General features: G+C 32.3%; 2 protein-coding genes across 2 annotated transcripts; both read left to right on the top strand.

The window, feature by feature from the left end:
* Positions 1–451: 451 nt before the first annotated feature.
* Positions 452–9,187, top strand: LOC137831721 (glutathione synthetase, chloroplastic). Its single transcript, XM_068639511.2, has 12 exons — positions 452–772; positions 929–1,098; positions 1,236–1,311; positions 1,780–1,910; positions 3,703–3,825; positions 3,919–3,999; positions 4,198–4,278; positions 4,381–4,450; positions 7,177–7,298; positions 8,314–8,453; positions 8,556–8,748; positions 8,820–9,187. The coding sequence occupies exons 1-12, from the start codon at positions 473–475 to the stop codon at positions 8,941–8,943; spliced, it is 1,611 nt and encodes a 536-aa protein (XP_068495612.2). The 5' UTR covers positions 452–472; the 3' UTR covers positions 8,944–9,187.
* Positions 9,188–12,769: 3,582 nt separating this feature from the next.
* LOC137833509 (glutathione synthetase, chloroplastic) lies at positions 12,770–18,970 on the top strand. The gene is made up of 12 exons (XM_068641854.2): positions 12,770–12,883; positions 12,975–13,144; positions 13,281–13,356; positions 13,499–13,629; positions 15,513–15,635; positions 15,723–15,803; positions 15,994–16,074; positions 16,188–16,257; positions 16,507–16,628; positions 18,236–18,375; positions 18,473–18,665; positions 18,748–18,970. Exons 1-12 carry the CDS (start codon positions 12,770–12,772, stop codon positions 18,869–18,871), a joined length of 1,425 nt encoding a protein of 474 aa, XP_068497955.2. The 3' UTR covers positions 18,872–18,970.
* The last annotated feature ends 86 nt before the right edge of the window (positions 18,971–19,056 follow it).

Here is a 19,056-nt window from a genome sequence, read left to right on the forward strand (position 1 = left end):
AATAAAATAGCAAGGAGTAAGATAAAATAAAATTTAGAGACAAAAAAAAACATATACTGGCCATGGCCCACTGAAAGAGACGCGAAAAGAACTGAAAAAGAAAGGCCCATGCAGATTCCGATTCTCCAAAAGGTGTCGCCTTATTACAAAACTAATTAGGAAGAGTCAAAAAGTAAATTCTCCTTTTTAATAATTTAGCAACAAAATTTAAGATGATACGTTTATAACCATGCATTATAACTAAAAAAATAATTAATTTTTTTTTCTGAAATATAAATACTATGTAAATTGACACATTTTTATTATTACCGTTGTCAAATTAATATTTTTCCAATAAAAATAATTGTTACTTAGTGTCATTTCAGTTTCTAAAAATATTTATTTAATTTGTATTTCTAATAAGAAAAAAATTATTTATTTATTTTATTTATATCATTCTTTGTACCCACGAAAAAGAGTGAAAGAGGCGAAAATGATCGCCGGCATTGGTTGCGTTGCATGGTCGGAGACTGTACCCTTCTTCTCTACTTCCAAATCCACCACCTTCCCCGTTCTCTCCGCCTTCCGCCGCCACTCTCTATCGATTCCTTTCGTCTCCTCTTCCCCCAACCTCGTCATGTCTCCCACAGAACCTCTCACTCTCAATCCACTCCAACTCTCTCCCCTCTTCGATTACCACCGCCTCGATCAACAACTTCTCCGCACCATCGCTTACGACGCCCTCGTTTGGTGCTCTCTCCACGGCCTCCTCGTCGCCGACAAATCCGTTAAGGTCAATCTCAACGTTTTTTCTTCTTTTAATTCACTACATTGCGTTCGTTACCTATCACACCCTAAATTGGCGTCAAATGTTCTCTGTAACGGTCGACATTTCGAATTTTTCGATTTGAATTTGAACACGAATCAATCTATGTGCTGACGATTGCAGAATTCGGGAAGCGTTCCTGGCGTGGGATTGGTGCATGCTCCGGTTGCCTTGTTACCCACGCCATTTACGGAAAACCAGTGGAGTGAAGCGACTGAGTTGGCTCCTATTTTCAATGAACTCGTTGATCGGGTCAGCTTGGACGCAACGTTTCTCCAACAGGCTCTCTCCAGGTTGCGTACTTGCAAATTCTGCGGTGCTATTGTCTTTTGTTTGATATCGTGTGTGCATGCATGCAAGTGGCACCACTACTTGAGATTTTGTACAATGATCGGTGTTTTCAGATTCCTCTTCTTTTTTCTCAATGCAGAACTAAGAAAGCGGATGAGTTCACCGCTAGACTTTTGGATATTCATTCCAAGATGCTACAGATTGACAAAAAAGAGGTAATTGTTTATAATATAGTGACAAGAGTATCACGAGAGGAAGAGGACCAGTGTTTATTTTAATTTTTGTTGTTAGAACATCACTGCATGTTTAATGTTGGTATATAGAAAATATAAATCTTATATATTTCTTACTTGGATAAATTTATCTATAGATACTTACAAATAAATTAAAAAATATATGAAGAAAAAACTAAATCAAAATTTTCTCTTGTACATCTTAACTTTTACAGAAATTCTGCCCTGTAATTTTCTAAAAGGTGAAGTGGATAAACTGATTTTAATTTAGAAAAGAATTTTTTTTATTTTTTTTTCTTCAAGTGTTTAAGAAAAAATGATCTAAACATGGCCATATTTTGCTTTAGCAAAAGGTTGAGGATAGGGTGCACATATGAAGTTTTCCACCTCTCTTCTTTACTTTTAAACGGATTTACTGATACTATTTTTGCTCCTACAAAATTTTATCAGGAAATTCGATTGGGATTACATCGTTCAGATTATATGCTTGATGAAAAAACTAAATCACTTTTGCAAATAGAACTGAACACTATTGCCTCTTCATTTGCCGGTCTTAGTAATCTTGTGACTGAACTTCATAGGTAAGTAATGCTGTAAATTACACATACTATGCTATCATCTAACGTTTTGAAAGGTCTTAACTGTTTCACTGCAGCTATGGGTTTGTTTAAGTGAAATACCGAACTCTAATTGCTGTTACTTATGTTTATATATTTTGTGGAATATTGGAAGTTTTGAAGTGGTTTGAAATCAGAGTTCATTAGAAGAAAAAAAAATATGTGCTTAGATCTTAATGTATATTCTTCCACGTTGAAAATTCAGGATAGTCAAACTTGCACGTTAGCTAAGCTATTAGTGCCATATAGTGGCACGTGGCAGGTGGCCGCTACTCACTGTAGAAAACAACTTTAACGACGGTCAAAAAGAGTATTGGAAGACGGTTCTAGAATCAACATTAATTTGGGTGTCGTTATAAATCAACAATTTATAATAACAGTTCTAGAACCGTTGTTATAAGCCATTTTTAAAGACGATTCTTGAGCAACTGTCGTTAAAAAAGTATTTTTTTTTCTAAAAAATTGTTTTATTACTATATATGTTATAGTCTTGCATAAAATATCAAATTTTCAGAAAATAATCCATATAATATCATAATTTAAATATCAAAGACTACATATAATTAATTAAATACATATAACACTATTCTACAAAAAGTTCTACAATATATGAAAAAGTTTTACAAAAACTTATAATAGTCATTTATCTATCCTAAGGTATTATACATGATTACAAAATATTTTGACCATGTTGTCTTGACATACTCCAGTGCTTTCGAATCTAACGGTTGTGAGTCATTGAAAAACTATGACATTTGATTTTTTTTTGAATTAGTGCATAAATAATAAAGCCCAAATTTTGAAGTGTTTGTGTATTAATCCCAACCTCTATCAATTCCTGCTCACACAATAGTTGACACCCCCGGACTGAGCATGAACACGTTCCATATATATACAAATACTATCTAATTTATTATAAAACTAAATCAAAATTGCTGAAGGTCAGACACTTCCGAACTCAGAATAAACGTGTTCAATACATAAATACTATCTAATTCATTAAGAAGTAAGATGAGGGTTTGATACAATTTTGACGAATTTGAAGGATTTTATAATATATAATAAGATGAGGGTTTGAATATGAAAAAATTGATGGAATAATTTGATATTATGGTTGACGAGTTGAGTACAAGAAGGTTCAGAACAAATTTAAGTGATTCAATTTGCAAAATTATTTCCGCAGGATGTTATATTTGATCATTTTAAGTAGAAGAAAATCAAAGGAATGACAGAATCTTTTTATTTTAAAATAAGGGAGACTTAATTGTCTAAGAAATACATAGAAGACTAAATTTGCACATAGAGACTCAAAGTGTAAGTAAGCCCCCTTTTCTTTTTTCTGTTGTATAGTGTGTTTTTCAAACTTTGTAGTTTATCTCTCATTTATTCCATCATCTTTTTTTTATCTTCGTACTCGTGTGATTGCTGTCATTGTTAATTACTATATAGGCCTGATATTGATGGTGATTGTATCTTAGGATGAAACTTGTAAGTATTAATTATGAATGTCTTCAGTTTTGGCTAATTTTTTAACTACTTAGTACGTGTAGTATAAATTATTTTTCTTGTTCCTATGATCTTTTATATAACAGCTACTTCTGTTCTGCAATACCAGTTTTGGGATTGTTCACTCTGTGTTGTTACACTGGACTAATAGCTATGATTTTATTTATAAGAACTCTGGTGGAAATATATTTTCGTTTTAAGGAATTTTTTATTTGAAGAAATATCTTTATATTAGTTTGTCATTTTCTAGATACATACTTTCTCGCCATGGAAAATTGCTTGGACTAGATTCCAAAAGGATCCCTGCCAACAATGCCGTCAATCAGTATGCAGAGGCCTTGGCTAAAGCTTGGAGTGAGTATAACAACCCCAGGTCAGTTCAGAGAAAAACAATTCCCTTTAACTTTCTCCAGCTCTTCTGCTGCTGGTTTGGTTCCCTGCTATATTTTCTGACGTATCCGTTCAGGGCCGTGATTATGATTGTGGTTCAGACTGAAGAACGAAACATGTACGACCAGCATTTTGTTTCTGCTGTTCTTAGAGAAAAATATCCTTTTCTTAGTAGTTATAATTAATTACAATGCAAAAGGAATTCATTTTATTCCCACATAGCAGGGCAGATTCATTTACTTGTATAATTACATGTCATTTCAAGGATTCTTTTATCAGTTTCTTTGTAAAGAAAACCACTAGAAGTTTTTACACTCATACTTTTTGGTTGTTATTGTCCTTAGCTTTATAACACGCATAATATTACAACTATACGAAAGACGTTAGCAGAAGTTGATCAAGAAGGAGAAATTCTACCCGATGGAACACTTTCAGTGTATGTAACATTTAGCCATAAATAAAACTTGCAGCCATGATTTGTGATTTAATCATGTTATGGTTCTGATTGTAGAGAAATATAATTTCTTGGAAATTGCAGGAGTGGACAAGCTATTTCAGTCATTTATTTCCGGGCTGGCTATACACCAGTTGACTATCCTTCAGAATCAGTGAGTGATTTGAAATCACCTTTTTGCTGTTCATGAGAACCGTGATTTTTCCATTGTAGAAATATCTGTTTCATTTTCTACTACTTAAACTTCTTTTTTTTAAGTATTGAGATATAACCTGTGTGGCCAAAAGAGTGGCTCTCGCTCACTACTGTTAGGAAATTGTACTAAATAGACAATAATTCAATTACTCTATATACTAACTAAACTTCTTTTAAGACTCACATGATGATAAAAGGAGTTGTAGAACACATGTGAAGTGAAGTAAAGCTGGCGGAGAGGGCTGAGAGGATTAAATTCTTTCTGACTTATTAGGCACCTATTTATTTGCCTAATTAATCAACATACTATAAGAAATTCTTTCTCGAAGGTTGACTATTTCTTGTGGATTTGTCTCATTTTCGGATTATGCTTTGTCTAAATGTCATCCATTGCTTGATCTCCATTCATTTCATTTGGTTGATAGAATGGTGAGGCTGTTCTATCTCTCCCCATGAATTATTTATCACAATGGAATTTGAATTACGAACCACCTTAAATTTGTTTTGGCTGCCTAGACTTGATATCTTGGATCTTCTAAAATTCAAATAATCAATAATCTAAAGTCAAGTTCATCCCTTAAGAATCCAATATATAAGCAATATAGTATCAAACTATGCGCTTTCATCTTTGATAAATGTGAACAAATGTCTTATATACAAAATATTTTAATTGACCATAAGAGGTTTTTATTTTCATGCCATTCTTCATTTGGAATATTTCCAGTTAAAATGTAAGGTCTTGAAATAAATAGATTTGTTGGAGAAGTATGCTTTCAACTTTTCTTTTTTAATTGTCTATTCATCCTTTCATCTTCTCCGTTCATATGAGGTGTCTTGGAAGGTATCTTCACATGTCTTGTCCCAGGAGTTTTGAAACACAAATCAAATTAGCCTATTTTCCGATCCTTGCTCCTTTCTCTATTTTAAACAAAGTTGTCTTCAGAACAGTTCGTTCAAGCCTTTTTTCTATCTACTCTAACTCTTAATTTAACGAAGGAAGAATCCATTCTAAACTTTCCCTCTGAAATAAAATTGTTGGAAGTAACAACTTGAGTGTCCCAACTCAAGCAAATAATTGAAGAGTTGAGGGGTTTACAACTCATCACCTATCTTCGTTTGTGCATTCGAGTTAGTTGATTCATTATACCTTTGAAGGTATTCAAATGTTCAATCATTTCTTGATCATCCATGTACTCCAACTTTACCAATCATATGGGAAGGTGGTCTTTGTGACAAGGTGGCCTTTGTTCCTTAGCGTCTTCTTTTGACTCAAGGATTCAAGTTTTGTCCAGACGTTATATGTAGTGAACATATTGATAATACTCAAACAAGCTTGGATTGATATATTTTCAGATAGTATATACTGAATTTTGATTCTAGGCTCCCAATCCTTGTTAGTCTTCCCCTCCAATTTATCCTTTTGGGTCATGGTTCATACAAAGTTTTGTAGCATAAATGATCTTCCATCATTGACTTACAATATGAGTAAATGTCAACAATTACCTTGAACATATCTCTATCATGAGGGACAACCCTTTCTCCATCTTTGAGTTATCGATTTAATAATAGAGAAATAACACCATAACTGGACCAATTACCAAGTTCATGAATAATGCACCAAGGAAGTTCTCAAGAAAAAAAGATGGGTCAATAATAGACACTTATATACTTTCTCAGGAAAAATAAATTCCTATACATGCATTGTCATACTATCACATTTTATTTATAGAAGCAAATTTAATTCTTTTGTAATTTGGAACCAGACAATGATGCAATAAAATAGAATACCAAGATTTTTAGGACACATTAATATCTAAGAGCTTTAATACCATTCTTGGAAAGTGCTTACATACTTTCCGTGCTCTCTGAACTTTAAATAGGCACTAAGCGAAAACGTAAATAAATGCAATAATGCTATAAATTTTATCTTGGAAACCTTCTCAATGTTGGCAAGGAAAATTCTAAAATCTCGTTCCTCTTACTCTGTGTTTGAATCTATTGATAAGTCTACAAGAGAACATAAATTGTTAGGAAAAAAATTCTTGCTCTTTCCCGATGATCGAAAGAGAAAATATAGAATTTATTCAAGATAATTATGTACTTAAAAAATAGTGTTTCATCCTATTTAATCATACTGAGGATGTGATATGGTTCCAAAGGAGAACTCGATATTCCAATAAGATTTCATTATTGAACAAAAATCCATTTTGAAGTTTATTTCATCTATTCCATGACCAAAACTGGAGGAGATACTTGTTACACGAGGATTTTGAATCAGAAGAAATATTTCAAGTATCTTTAATTTGTGGATAAACACTCACAAATTGGTTCATTGTTTTCTCAACAATCTCTAAGACTTTCTACTTTTCTCTCTTAATGTGAGAAGGTTCTTCTCACTTCTTACAAACACTTGATCCTCTTACTTTATTTACAAGGGGATTTGCAGTAAGTGCAATTTGCCACAAATATTTAATTGAATGGGGCAGTTGGGGGTTGAACAATTTCAATCTTAGAACCTTGTTTTCACATTGGCTGAGTCCCACAAAAATAACATAATCTGATTTACACTTCTTCTCCACCTAATTTCCATGACATGAATTATCTTATACCATAATATTGTTCCTTGTTACACGACTGTATTTTCTTGCAAAATTATGGCTTAGGTCTATGTTGCTCAATATGTAGGAATGGAGAGCTAGGTTACTGATGGAACAATCTTCTGCCATCAAATGTCCTTCAATATCCTATCATCTGGTTGGCACCAAAAAAATTCAACAGGAACTTGCAAAGCCTGGTGTGCTTGAGAGGTATCTTCTAATTAATATTCTTCATATCTTCGAAGATAATTTCATCCTTTATGCATTGAAAGCAGTTGATCAATTGACGGACACTGTTTCAAAGAAGAATGTGCTATGAACAATTGAGAGTTATCATGTAAAAAATGGGATTATCCTTCAGGATCTGCTTTCCCATCCATACATTGGTCAGTTGGCTGGTCATGATATCTTGTATCTTCTAGGAATGATAGGTTTTTGTTTTAAATGTCTGGTAAAAATTTGTTAGTGAATTCAAAGAGTTATATGATCCAGGGGCATCGATCACGACGTTGCAATCGTTGTTGGTCAATGATGGCAAGGAGGTATGGTTAACCATTATCTTTGGATTCTTCTAAGTTTTGAATCATAATGAAGTTTGTCGAGTGAATAGTTTAAGGTTGGGAATTGAGGTTTTTTAATCAAAATGTGAGTGCATAAGCTGGAAGGAGCTTGCTATCAAAAGCTCATGTTGTCTAAAAAGCAGATCCTAATTCGAGAAGGATTTGATGAAAAGAGAGTCGACTAGTCAATTGGAAGAAGCCGTCATGGATTCAATGCACTAATGATGTAGATGTAAATTCAAAGTTTTTCCCTAGAGTGGCTGCAGGAAAGATTAGATGCTGATCTGGGGATTGATGGTTACCGAGGAAATTTGGAAACTAGAATGGGGAGTTTTGAACTTATGTGCTTGCCTTGTTGGTTCTGGTTTTCGCTTTCATGCTTCATTTTTTTATGGAATATTTCCTTTCCACTATTCTTGGACTTTTATTGTCTTCTAACTATATGTCATCAGTTCTTCTTTGGTCCCTAAAAGAAGGAAGTTTATTATGGATGATAATGCGTGTTACCTCAGAGCTACACTCGTACTTCATATTTTTGTTTAGGGAAATCGAATTTTATTGTACGTGCTAAACACATTCGATTATTATAATAATAATCCAAGACCCCCGCCCCAATTTTATTTTAGAAAATAAGCAGTTGTATGACTAAATCTTGAGTTAGGCAGGTTCCTTGAAAGCAAAGATGATATTGCCAAACTGCGTAAATGCTTTGCTGGGTTGTGGTGTTTGGATGACTCTAACGTTGTCAGAAAAGCAATTGAAAGGCCAGAGTTATTTGTGATGAAACCCCAGAGAGAAGGAGGAGGTCTTATACCACCTAAACTTTGATTCAGCCTACTACCCTACTTAGTTGAAAAATAAAAAAAAGGGGAAGAAACGTATCTAACGAACTATAACTACTTTTCAGGAAACAACATTTATGGTGATGATGTGAGGAAAACCCTCCTAGAATTGCAGCAAGCCGGTTCTCAAGAAGAGGGAGCTTACATCCTTATGCAGAGGATATTTCCATCTGTTTCTGCATCAATTTTGATGCGTAATGGTTGTTGTCATAAGGATCGTGTAATTTCAGAACTTGGGGTATTCGGCACTTATTTAAGGTACATTACTTGGCCACATGTCTGTCACCTTTCTGAGTTTAAATTTGTGACACTTGAATATGAAATTGCAGGAATAAGAACAGAGTTATCATGAACAAACAAAGCGGCTATTTGATGCGCACAAAAATGTCATCATCTGATGAAGGTGGAGTTGCAGCCGGCTTTGCAGTGCTAGATAGTCCATACCTGACTTGAAGGAGCCAACAACATATACTTCTCAGGGTAATTGAAAACATTACGTTAGTGCATGGTTTACTTAATAATTTTTATAACATGGATTTTACATATTGATACCAAGAAGGTCCACTTTCGAACGAGGAGAGCTTGTATTCTTAGACAAGCGGCTCCTAGGAAGAAGGAACATTAACATGATCAAATGCATTAAATAGCCACTAGGACACACTAACAACTCTGGTACTTAGCATTCTGTTGTCGGGTGAAGCTCATGTGTTGATTTTTATTTAATTGGCTTGTTTTGAAATTAGTCAAAGACGAGATTGTTTTCAAAAAATAAATTGGTCAATCCCATTTGAATAAAGGGATAATAATCAGGTGAAATGTAAAACAATTTTTTTCAAGCCCATTTGTCCGTTCAGAAACTGCTCGAGCTACAATTTTCAGGCAAATTCTTCCTACACCCAATATTTTTTAATCTTCACCCAACACATTTTTAAAATTTTGAAAATACCATTTATTCTGGATATGAAAATCTGGAATTGAAAATAATACATTCTGAAAAGATTTTCAGATCGGGACGAGCTTTTTGTGTTCTGAACATAAAAATCCGGAAACAAAAATCAAAAACTCATTCCGAATAAGAAAATCCACAATACAAAAAATAATACATTAATAGCATTTTCGTTTTTTCCATTGGAATTGGATGCAGTGATGCACTCCAGGAAGCAATTGCCAAATTTACAACGTATATACTGAGAATAGAGAAGACCACTCCAATCTTTTTTTTAATAGCCGATTGGAATATGTTAAGTAAACTTAACGATGACTATGTTTGACTAGTGAAAATAATGTATACACAGACTAATAATCTATTAACTTTTATATAGTGTGGGTCATGTTTATAATTAAAATAATCGTTTCAATTCAATAACAATGGAGTAAATCGATCAAAATGATAAATATCAAATAAAAAAATTTATTGGATGGGGTTTGATTAGAAAAACAAATCCATTTCAATCTCAATCAACTCTATATTTTTATATCACTCATTTGCATTTTTACTTATTTCTTATATATTTATAAAATTATCACATTTTTAACGTTTTAAAAAATATTATTAACTGAAATTATCACCTCAGACTCTATATGAAGTCTCTTTATTTATTTTTATTTTTTATCAAGATGTCCTTAGCTCTATAATAAATAGATGAATAAGATATTTCTGTTCTCTCTTACTTTTATAACATATATTGGAAAAAATAGATAAAAGAATGAAATAAAAAATAATTAGTTACTATATTGATTAAATTAAATATTATTTTAGAAATTATAAAAATTATTGATATTTAAAATAATTTCTATTATTAATAAAATCTATAAATTAGTTTTTGAATTGATATCTAGTTAATAACTAAAATTTTAACTATCTTTATAAATTAATTTATTAATTTTTATTAATAATAGAAAATTGTTTTATATACAAATAATTTTTTTAATTTTTAAAATAATATTTAATTTGATTAATATAATAACTAATTATTTTATTTTTTAAAATTTAAATAATTTTTTTAGTTTCTGAAATAATATTGATAAGTATAATAACTATTATTTTATCTTTCTAAATTTAATCTCTATCACTCTAAAATAGTAATACAAAAAGTTAAAGAGAGACTATATTGAGGAGCTACTGAACTTTTTAAACTACTTTGGAAAACTAAGGCTCAACCTCTCTGCACACCACATACCATGAAGAGTAATCATTGGTAGAAACCCAATATTGAAAAATCTGAGCATTAGTGCCGTTCATATCAAAACAAGTTATGTGTAATGCGTGGAAGGAGCAATAAAACAAGTGATTATCTCTTTTTCACATGCAAAGTTGTAACACAGGGATTGAGGTAAGTACACTGCAACATTACAACATAAGTTTCACCTTTAACAGTTTAGCGTATTAGTCCCAAGTGAGGTTGGAAATAGAATCTGGATTATTGTAGTCTGCTGTATCTGGAAGCACTGCAATTATTTTTTAAAATTTCAGACTGGACATATAAGATATTTATAACAAGGCGCAAAAATTGTGGACATGGTTCCATTGTATGTTTAGTAAAGCAGTATTTTCTTATTCCGACAGTGTCTTTGTCCAATAATATGTGTCCGAATGATATACACAATATAAAAAAAAGGGGTATCCTAGTATGATTTTTGTGTAAATCTATAGATTCTGGAAATTTGATACATTGGGAGGGAAGGAATGGTGTTATATATGCAGGTGTAAAATCAGGAAATGCTGAAGTCCTGATTTAGCTTTAAAACTTTTGGATGTAATAAGATGTTTTTTCTGTGTAACAAGGCTCAGGTTTGAATAGCCTAGAGGATTTATAGTATTATGTCTTGCTGATCAAGGCACATTACAGAGAGATTCTACTGAGTAATGTTTGTCCAAAATGGAGAAAAAGGAAGAAAGCATATCGTTTAGAAGCATGGAATATGCAATACTTACTTTGTTGTGTGATTTTCCATGAATTATCTTTCAAACAATGCATAAGCAAAATGTAATAGGGAGAATTGTTTAGAGTGAGACACCCAAATTCATGTAACATTGTATTGATGGATAAATGTGCAAATTGTTTATACCGTTTATTTATGACAACTAATCTGCATTCTTCTTATAATTTAATAATCGATTATTAACTTTTAGTGAGTCATGTTTATAATTAAAATAATCGTTTTAATTAATAACAATAGAGTAAATGGATCAAAATAATAAATATCAAATAAAAAAAATTATTGGATGGGGTTTGATTAGGTAAAGCAAATCCATTTCAATCTCAATCAAATTTATACTTTTACATCACTCATTTTTATTTAAACTTCTTATTCATTATATATTTATAAAATTATCACATATTGAGTAATCCTTTGTATTTTTTAGAATTATAAACATTATTGCATGTGATTTTTAAATCAAATCAGACGAACTCACTGGTATTGGAACGATTGGCTTCTCTTAACCAATTTTTTTTATTGGTCAATTACAAGCATTTTTCAAGAAAAACTATACTTCAATAAACCGTGAAGTTATAATTTAAAAAAAAAATAGATAATAAAAGATAAATTTGTAAATAAATAATATAAAAAATTATTAAAATAATAGTATTAAAAGTTGTAGAATAAATATAGAAAAAAATAAAGTTGTTAATATATTACAGTTATTTTTTAAAGATTCAAAAAAAATTTGGTTCTTGTTTCTTTTTAATAATTAAAATAGCATCAACTTGTTGTTCCAGAGATTATACATTTTTTAATTGTCTTAAAATTTGTAGAAATTTATAACAATATTTACGTATATTAATATTTAAAATATATTAATATGTAATTGTCAATATTTAGTATAAGTTTATATAAATTATTATTCATACGAGAATATATATTTACGTTACAGTGTGGATCTAGAAATAATAAATATATATCATATATACCATAATAATGTTATTAATTACTATAATTACGTAATTTCATTAATTAAAAAGTCAATAAAATAATCGACGACTTTGTAGAAAAAAATCAATATAATATTATCATGAGTTATCCGTTGGCGTGATAAAATTACATAATAATATAATATACGCTGCATAAAAAATAATATGATATAATTTATAATGTATAATATATATTGTTCTTAATTTCTTATATTTTCCCTTCCCAGCGTCTTTAAATAGCACTGAGCGCGGGCTTTTACATATTTGAGTGGGGTTTTGGAAAATTTTCTTAGCAAAAACCTTTTTCTTTTCTCATCTTCTTTCCTTGAACCCTGTGTTTGAGACTTTCAGAATCATTCACCATTATGTGTCTCTTCGACTACCACCGTTTCGATCAAGAACTCCTTCGCACCATCGCTTACGACGCTCTCGTTTGGAGCTCTCTCCACGGCCTCGTCGTTGGTGATTACTCCTCTCAGGTAACTCTTCCACCATTTTATTTTCTGATTTCTTTGATTTCCTTTGCTTCTTTACAATGTATCATGCCATAACCTAAATCAATGGATGCAGGGATCAGGGAGCGTTCCTGGCGTGGGATTGGTGCATGCTCCGTTTGCATTGTTGCCGACGCCGTTTCCCCAAAACCAGTGGAGACAAGCCTCTGAATTGGCTCCTATATTCAATGAACTCGTTGATCGTGTTAGCTTGGATGCACCCTTTCTCCAACACGCTCTCTCCAGGTTAACCCTCCGTCAACTGTTTCTTGTTACGTTCTGCATGCATTTTAGGGTTTATATATGATTCTATAATATAATATACTCGCGCACTTTATTTGTTTGTGTGCATTGATATTTTTGTCTCTCTTTCTAATCCAAGAACTAAGGAAGCGGATGAATTCACCTCTAGACTCTTGGACATTCATTGCAAGATGCTACAGATTAACAAAAAAGAGGTAACTGTTGTTTGTGGACATTTACAGAAAACACAAATCTTACATATAGTTTTTCCTTACTTTAAGCAATTTTCTTGGTGATGTGATGTGAGACTACTGGGAATTGTCTTGTTATTTTTGGTCTGCCACATTTTTTTTGCAGGAAATACGATTGGGGTTACATCGGTCAGATTATATGCTTGATGAAAAGACTAATTCACTTCTGCAAATAGAACTGAACACCATTGCCTCTTCATTTGCCGGCCTTAGTAACCTTGTGACTGAACTTCACAGGTAAATGTTGCTGTGTTACACATATTTACAATGCTATCACCTAATGGTAAGAGGTTTTATTTTGTTTCATTGCAGTTATGGGTTTGTTTAATTTAAATTCCCGAATTCTCATTGTTCATACATGTATTTATATTTTTGTCATGCATTTGAAGTTTGTAAAGTGGTTTAAAATCAGAAGTTATTTTCTATTTCAATTCCTTTGTCCAACCCTTTTCCTTTCTTTTAATATATTGGTCGTGTGAATAAGTTATTAAAAAAAATCCATCTTATTATATATGTATAAACTTTTTTATACTAAATGTTAAAAACATTATGACTGGATGAATTTTTCAAAATCCTTGTTTATATTAAAATTTTATTTAAAAATCTGCACTCATATTCTAATAACCTATTTAAGTTTTTTTATTAACAAAAACAAATAAATAATAAAGGTATTTCACAAATACTTCAACATTTGTACAAGTAAACTTAAGACTTCAAACTCTCTATAACTTCAAACTCTCTATAAGAGAGTTTCAAATCAAAACAACACCATCCAAGCCTTCCACTACCTCTCTATAACAGAATTTCAAATCATTACAACACCATCCAATGTCTTTTATTACCACACCTAATACTTGTTTGATAGATTTCATGAAAACCAACTCTTCAAGACATTAGTTGAAATAAGAAAAACTAACTAGATGAACTTTGAAAAAAACTCAACTCAGGATTATATCTATAAGAAAATGATATATAAGAATGACGATTCATTAATTATGTGGTGATCCATTAATTATGAAATTCTATCATTAATAAATTAATTACATATAATTTTGTATAATTACATCTAATTTGATAATTATTATTTCTTTAATAATATCTTTAATTACATTATTATGAAGATTTCAATGTGATTTATTCTTATTTCTTTACGAATATTCTTGTATGTCTCTACAATTCCCTAATAGCTACTATCCATATAATCACAAATTTAATTCACAACCTTGTTTTAAGGTTGTGTGGATGCATATGTTAGGTTAGTTTTGCTGTCAGGATTTTATAAGTTGTTGTAATAAGGTAAGTTTTTTTTTTTCTTTGTTTGTATTTTTTCTCTTTTTCTAACCCATTTTTAGTGGGTTTGTATAAGGGTTGAAACACTCCTAAAATGTCCCATTAATTTATTTAATTTTTTTAAAAAAAAATAAAATTGATTCACGACATCTTTAATCCTAGTAATTTTAAAATTTAAAAAGTGTTTTTTTTGTGTGTTTAGATAGTCTTTAGAAATCACCAAATCTGACCCACTGCTCATTTGCGTCCTTAGCTATAACAAGTGAAGGAACTACTTTCCTACATTGCAATCAGGAAGCACACTGGTACATTGCAATCAGGAAGTACACGCACAGACCTTTCTTCATTTTGTTCTTTTACTTGTTTACAATTTTTGTTAATTTGAAATAAATGATATTTTAGTTTCATAAATTTTTTTATCAAATTAAAATTTTCTGTTTTTTGAATTAAAAAAATTTGGTCGTTTTCTGATTCTCTTCTCATAAGACTGTAATGCTCATTTTTTTTATGATCTGACTTTTAACTCTTAATTGTGAAAGTCTGTAATTTTTTGAATTGTTTAATTTACTTATTTTTAACTACTTTGTGTATTCATATTATAAAAGTTATAAATAATTTATCATGTACTTATGATATTTTAGTATAGCTGCTATGCTATATCAGATATTTTGGTTGTTTATGCTGTGCCGTTGTATAGGATTAAAAAATATATATTTGAAATTATTCATAGTAATGTATTTTAGTTTTAATAAAATTTGTCTTCTAAAGAAATATCTTATATTAGTTTTTTTTTTATCAGCAAAATCTTATATTAGTTGGTCATTTTCTAGATACATACTTTCTCGCCATGGAAAAGTGCTTGGACTTGATTCCAAAAGTATTGGTGCCAACGATGCTGTTAATCAAAATGCAGAGGCCCTGGCTAAAGCTTGGAGTGAGTATAATAACCCCAGGTCAGTTCAGGAAAAAATAACCTTTAACTTTCTCTTGATTTTTTTATGCTGCTTTTGATTCATTATGTTTTCTTTATATCCATGTAGGGCTGTGATTATGATTGTTGTTCAAGCCGAAGAACGAAACATGTACGATCAGCATTTTGTCAGTGCAGTTCTGAGAGAAAAATATCCTTTTCTGAATAGTGATAAATAATGTCAACAGAAAAATGTTCATTTTACTATATATAGTTTTAGAGCTCTTCTATTTTCATAATTTGTGAAATTAAATGTGATACCAAGGGATATAAAGGAATGCTTTTATATGTAAAGAAAGCTATATATTTGTGTTGTGTTATTGTCCTTAGCTTTATAACACGCACAATATTACAAGTATACGGAAAACATTGGCAGAAGTAGATGAAGAAGGGGAAATTTTACCTGATGGAACGCTTTGTGTGTATGTAATTAACCTTCACCCACAAAAATAAAAACTGAATTTTCAGCTATTGTTTGTGGTTTAATTTAATTACATTATATTTGAGTGTGAAGAAGTATACATAATTTTTGCAGGGATGGACGGGAAATTTCAGTCATTTATTTCCGTGCTGGCTATACGCCAGTTGACTATCCTTCAGAATCTGTAAGAGTGACATGAATTCAGTTTTTGTATAAGGCATTTCTTTTTCATCAGTTTTTTTCAAAATCAGTTTTTTAATAAAATTGGCCTTCATCAAAATATACAACCATGTCTACTTTTGTATATCTAGATGACATCTAGTTTCCTTATTCTATGACCATAATATTGTTTCTTGTTACGCTTTTATTATCTTGTAATATTAGTGAGCCTTCTAGCTTCACTTTGACATATATATGTTGCTAAAAAATGTAGGAATGGAAAGCTAGGCTACTGATGGAACAATCTTCTGCTGTCAAGTGTCCTTCTATTTCCTATCATCTGGTTGGCACAAAAAAGATTCAACAGGAACTTGCAAAGCCCGGTGTTCTTGAGAGGTACCTTTTCTTACCAAGTGTATGATGAACTATTTTGAGTAGTCATATAAGATAAGATTATACTTAAAGATCTGTTTTCCCATCCATACGTTGCTCTGTAGGTTGGTTATGATATGATTGTACCCTCTAGGAATGATATGTTTGCATCTGAGGTATTGAAATTGGATGGAGGGAGTTCGCTATCAAAAGCTCATGTTGTCCATAGGGCAGATCCTAATTTGGGAATGTTTCGATAGAAGAGTTAGACTAGTCAGTTGGTAGAAGTTGTCATTGACTCAGGCTCTACTAATGATAGGGATGAAAATTCAAAAACTTTTCCAGAGTGGCTCATGGAAAGACTTGATGTTAACAGAAGAAATCAGTAAATTAGGATGGGGAAGCTTTGATTTGATGCGTTTTCCTCATTTTTCTTTTTTTTTATTTGGTTTCATGTACGGGTGGGCATGGATAGGATTTTTCAAAATCAAATCCAAATAAATGGATTGGATTTAAAATCCTTATCCATTTTAACTAGATCAAATATATTTGGATTTTTTTAAAATGCATTTAAGGTGGATTAAATCTAGATTAAATCCACTTTTTTAATTATATTAAATCCATTTTATCAATTACATTAAATCCATTTTGACACACAGAGACTAACTGCTCGAACTGGGCCTAAGCCGATTTAACCTGGACACAGACCAACTCGGCTCTACATCGGTCCCGACCCAGACGGCTTGACATCGGGCCCGAACGGCTATACATCAGCTCGGGCCCAAACAACTCGATATCGGCCTGAGCTGAACGACTCAACATCGGCCTGGGCCCGCTCGCCTCGACATCGGCCCAGGCCCGCTCGCCTCGACATCGGCCCAGGCCCGCTCGCCTCGACATCGGTCTGGGCTCGCTCCGCTCGACATTAGTCCCGACCCGCTCACTGGCCCGGCTATGAACGACTCAAAATCGGCCCTGACTCGCACGATTTAACATCGACCCGAGCTCGAATGACTAGATATCGGCCTAGGCCCGCTCGGCTTGACATCAGTTCGGGCCCCTCGGCTCGACATCAGTTCGGGCTCGCTTGGCTCAATATCGGCCCAAGCGACTCGACATTGGCCCGAAATGACTCGGCTTGACTTTGGTCTGAAATGACTTAGCTTGACTTTGGTCCATATCGACTCAATTTGACTTGGGCTCGGACGACCCAGCTCGACGTGGACTTAGGTCGACTTTGCTCAACCTGGGCCTGAATTGTCTTAACTCAACCTGGATCGGGCCAAGTCAAAATCTAACCCAAAATACAATTTGGATAATCCAAAAATGTATCCAATCCATATTTAATCCATATCCAATTAAATGGATTGGAATTAAAATCCAAAAATATGGATTTGGATTTGAGATAAATCCATTTAAATGGATCAAAACTAGTATGAATTTGAATAATTATGAATTGAATTTTGTAATTTGGATTTTTTGCCCACCCTTAATTTCATGTTTCCTTTTTTATGGAGGATATCAGAGCTACCCTTATACTTCCTATTTTGGTTTAGGGAATACAACTTTTGTTGTATGTATGTACTGAAAAACGTTTTATAACTAAATCCTTGAATTAAAACTGTGAACAGGTTTCTTGAAAACAAAAATGACATTGTTAAACTGCGTAAATGCTTTGCTGGGTTGTGGAGTTTGGATGATTCAAGTATTCTTACAAAAGCAATTGAAAAGCCAGAGTTATTTGTGATGAAGCCCCAAAGAGAAGGAGGAGGTCTAACACTACCTAAACTTTGATTCAACCTACTGCCTTACTTTATTGAAAAAATTAAACATAGGGGAAGATACTTATATGACAATCTATTTTTCAGGAAACAATATTTATGGTGATGATGTGAGGGAGACCCTCCAAAAGTTGCAGAAATCAGGTTCTCAAGAAGATGCAGCTTATATCCTTATGCAGAGGATATTTCCAACTATTTCTGCAGCAGTTTTGATGCGTAATGGATGTTTGAGTAAGGATCATGCCATTTCAGAACTAGGGATATTTGGTACTTATTTAAGGTACATTTGCTTGATCACCTGACTATAACAGTGCTGAGTTTAAATTTGTTTTAACTTGATATTCATGCACTGGAATATGCAGGAATAAGGATAAGGTTATCATTAACAAACCAAGTGGCTATTTGATGCGTACAAAAATGTCAGCATCTGATGAAGGTGGGGTTGCATCTGGTTTTGCAGTGCTAGATAGTCTATACTTGACTTGAGGGAACCAACAATATATATATATTGAAGAAGCTTATAGAAGGAACGTTAACTTGATGAAATGCATTTGTCACTAAGAAATGCTAGCAATCTGACGCTGATTTTATTTAATAACCCGGGTCCAATCTTTATTAGCGGGACCAGTAGAAAATTCATTCATCAATAAAAGAAAATGCAATATTGCTTA

Source organism: Phaseolus vulgaris, chromosome 6, assembly GCF_051622355.1.
Source record: "Phaseolus vulgaris cultivar YP4 chromosome 6, ASM5162235v1, whole genome shotgun sequence".
Taxonomy (NCBI): Eukaryota; Viridiplantae; Streptophyta; class Magnoliopsida; order Fabales; family Fabaceae; genus Phaseolus; species Phaseolus vulgaris.

What these genes read in the sequence shown, in the direction of transcription:
- LOC137831721 (XM_068639511.2), top strand. Translation starts at nt 473, where the DNA reads ATGATCGCCGGCATTGGTTGCGTTGCATGGTCGGAGACTGTACCCTTC. An exon ending in TCGCCGACAAATCCGTTAAG is followed by an intron (nt 773 to 928) that starts GTCAATCTCAAC and finishes TGACGATTGCAG; the next exon opens with AATTCGGGAAGCGTTCCTGG. An exon ending in CCCGATGGAACACTTTCAGT is followed by an intron (nt 4,279 to 4,380) that starts GTATGTAACATT and finishes TGGAAATTGCAG; the next exon opens with GAGTGGACAAGCTATTTCAG.
- LOC137833509 (XM_068641854.2), top strand. Translation starts at nt 12,770, where the DNA reads ATGTGTCTCTTCGACTACCACCGTTTCGATCAAGAACTCCTTCGCACC. An exon ending in CTCCAACACGCTCTCTCCAG is followed by an intron (nt 13,145 to 13,280) that starts GTTAACCCTCCG and finishes TTCTAATCCAAG; the next exon opens with AACTAAGGAAGCGGATGAAT. An exon ending in CTTGTGACTGAACTTCACAG is followed by an intron (nt 13,630 to 15,512) that starts GTAAATGTTGCT and finishes GTCATTTTCTAG; the next exon opens with ATACATACTTTCTCGCCATG.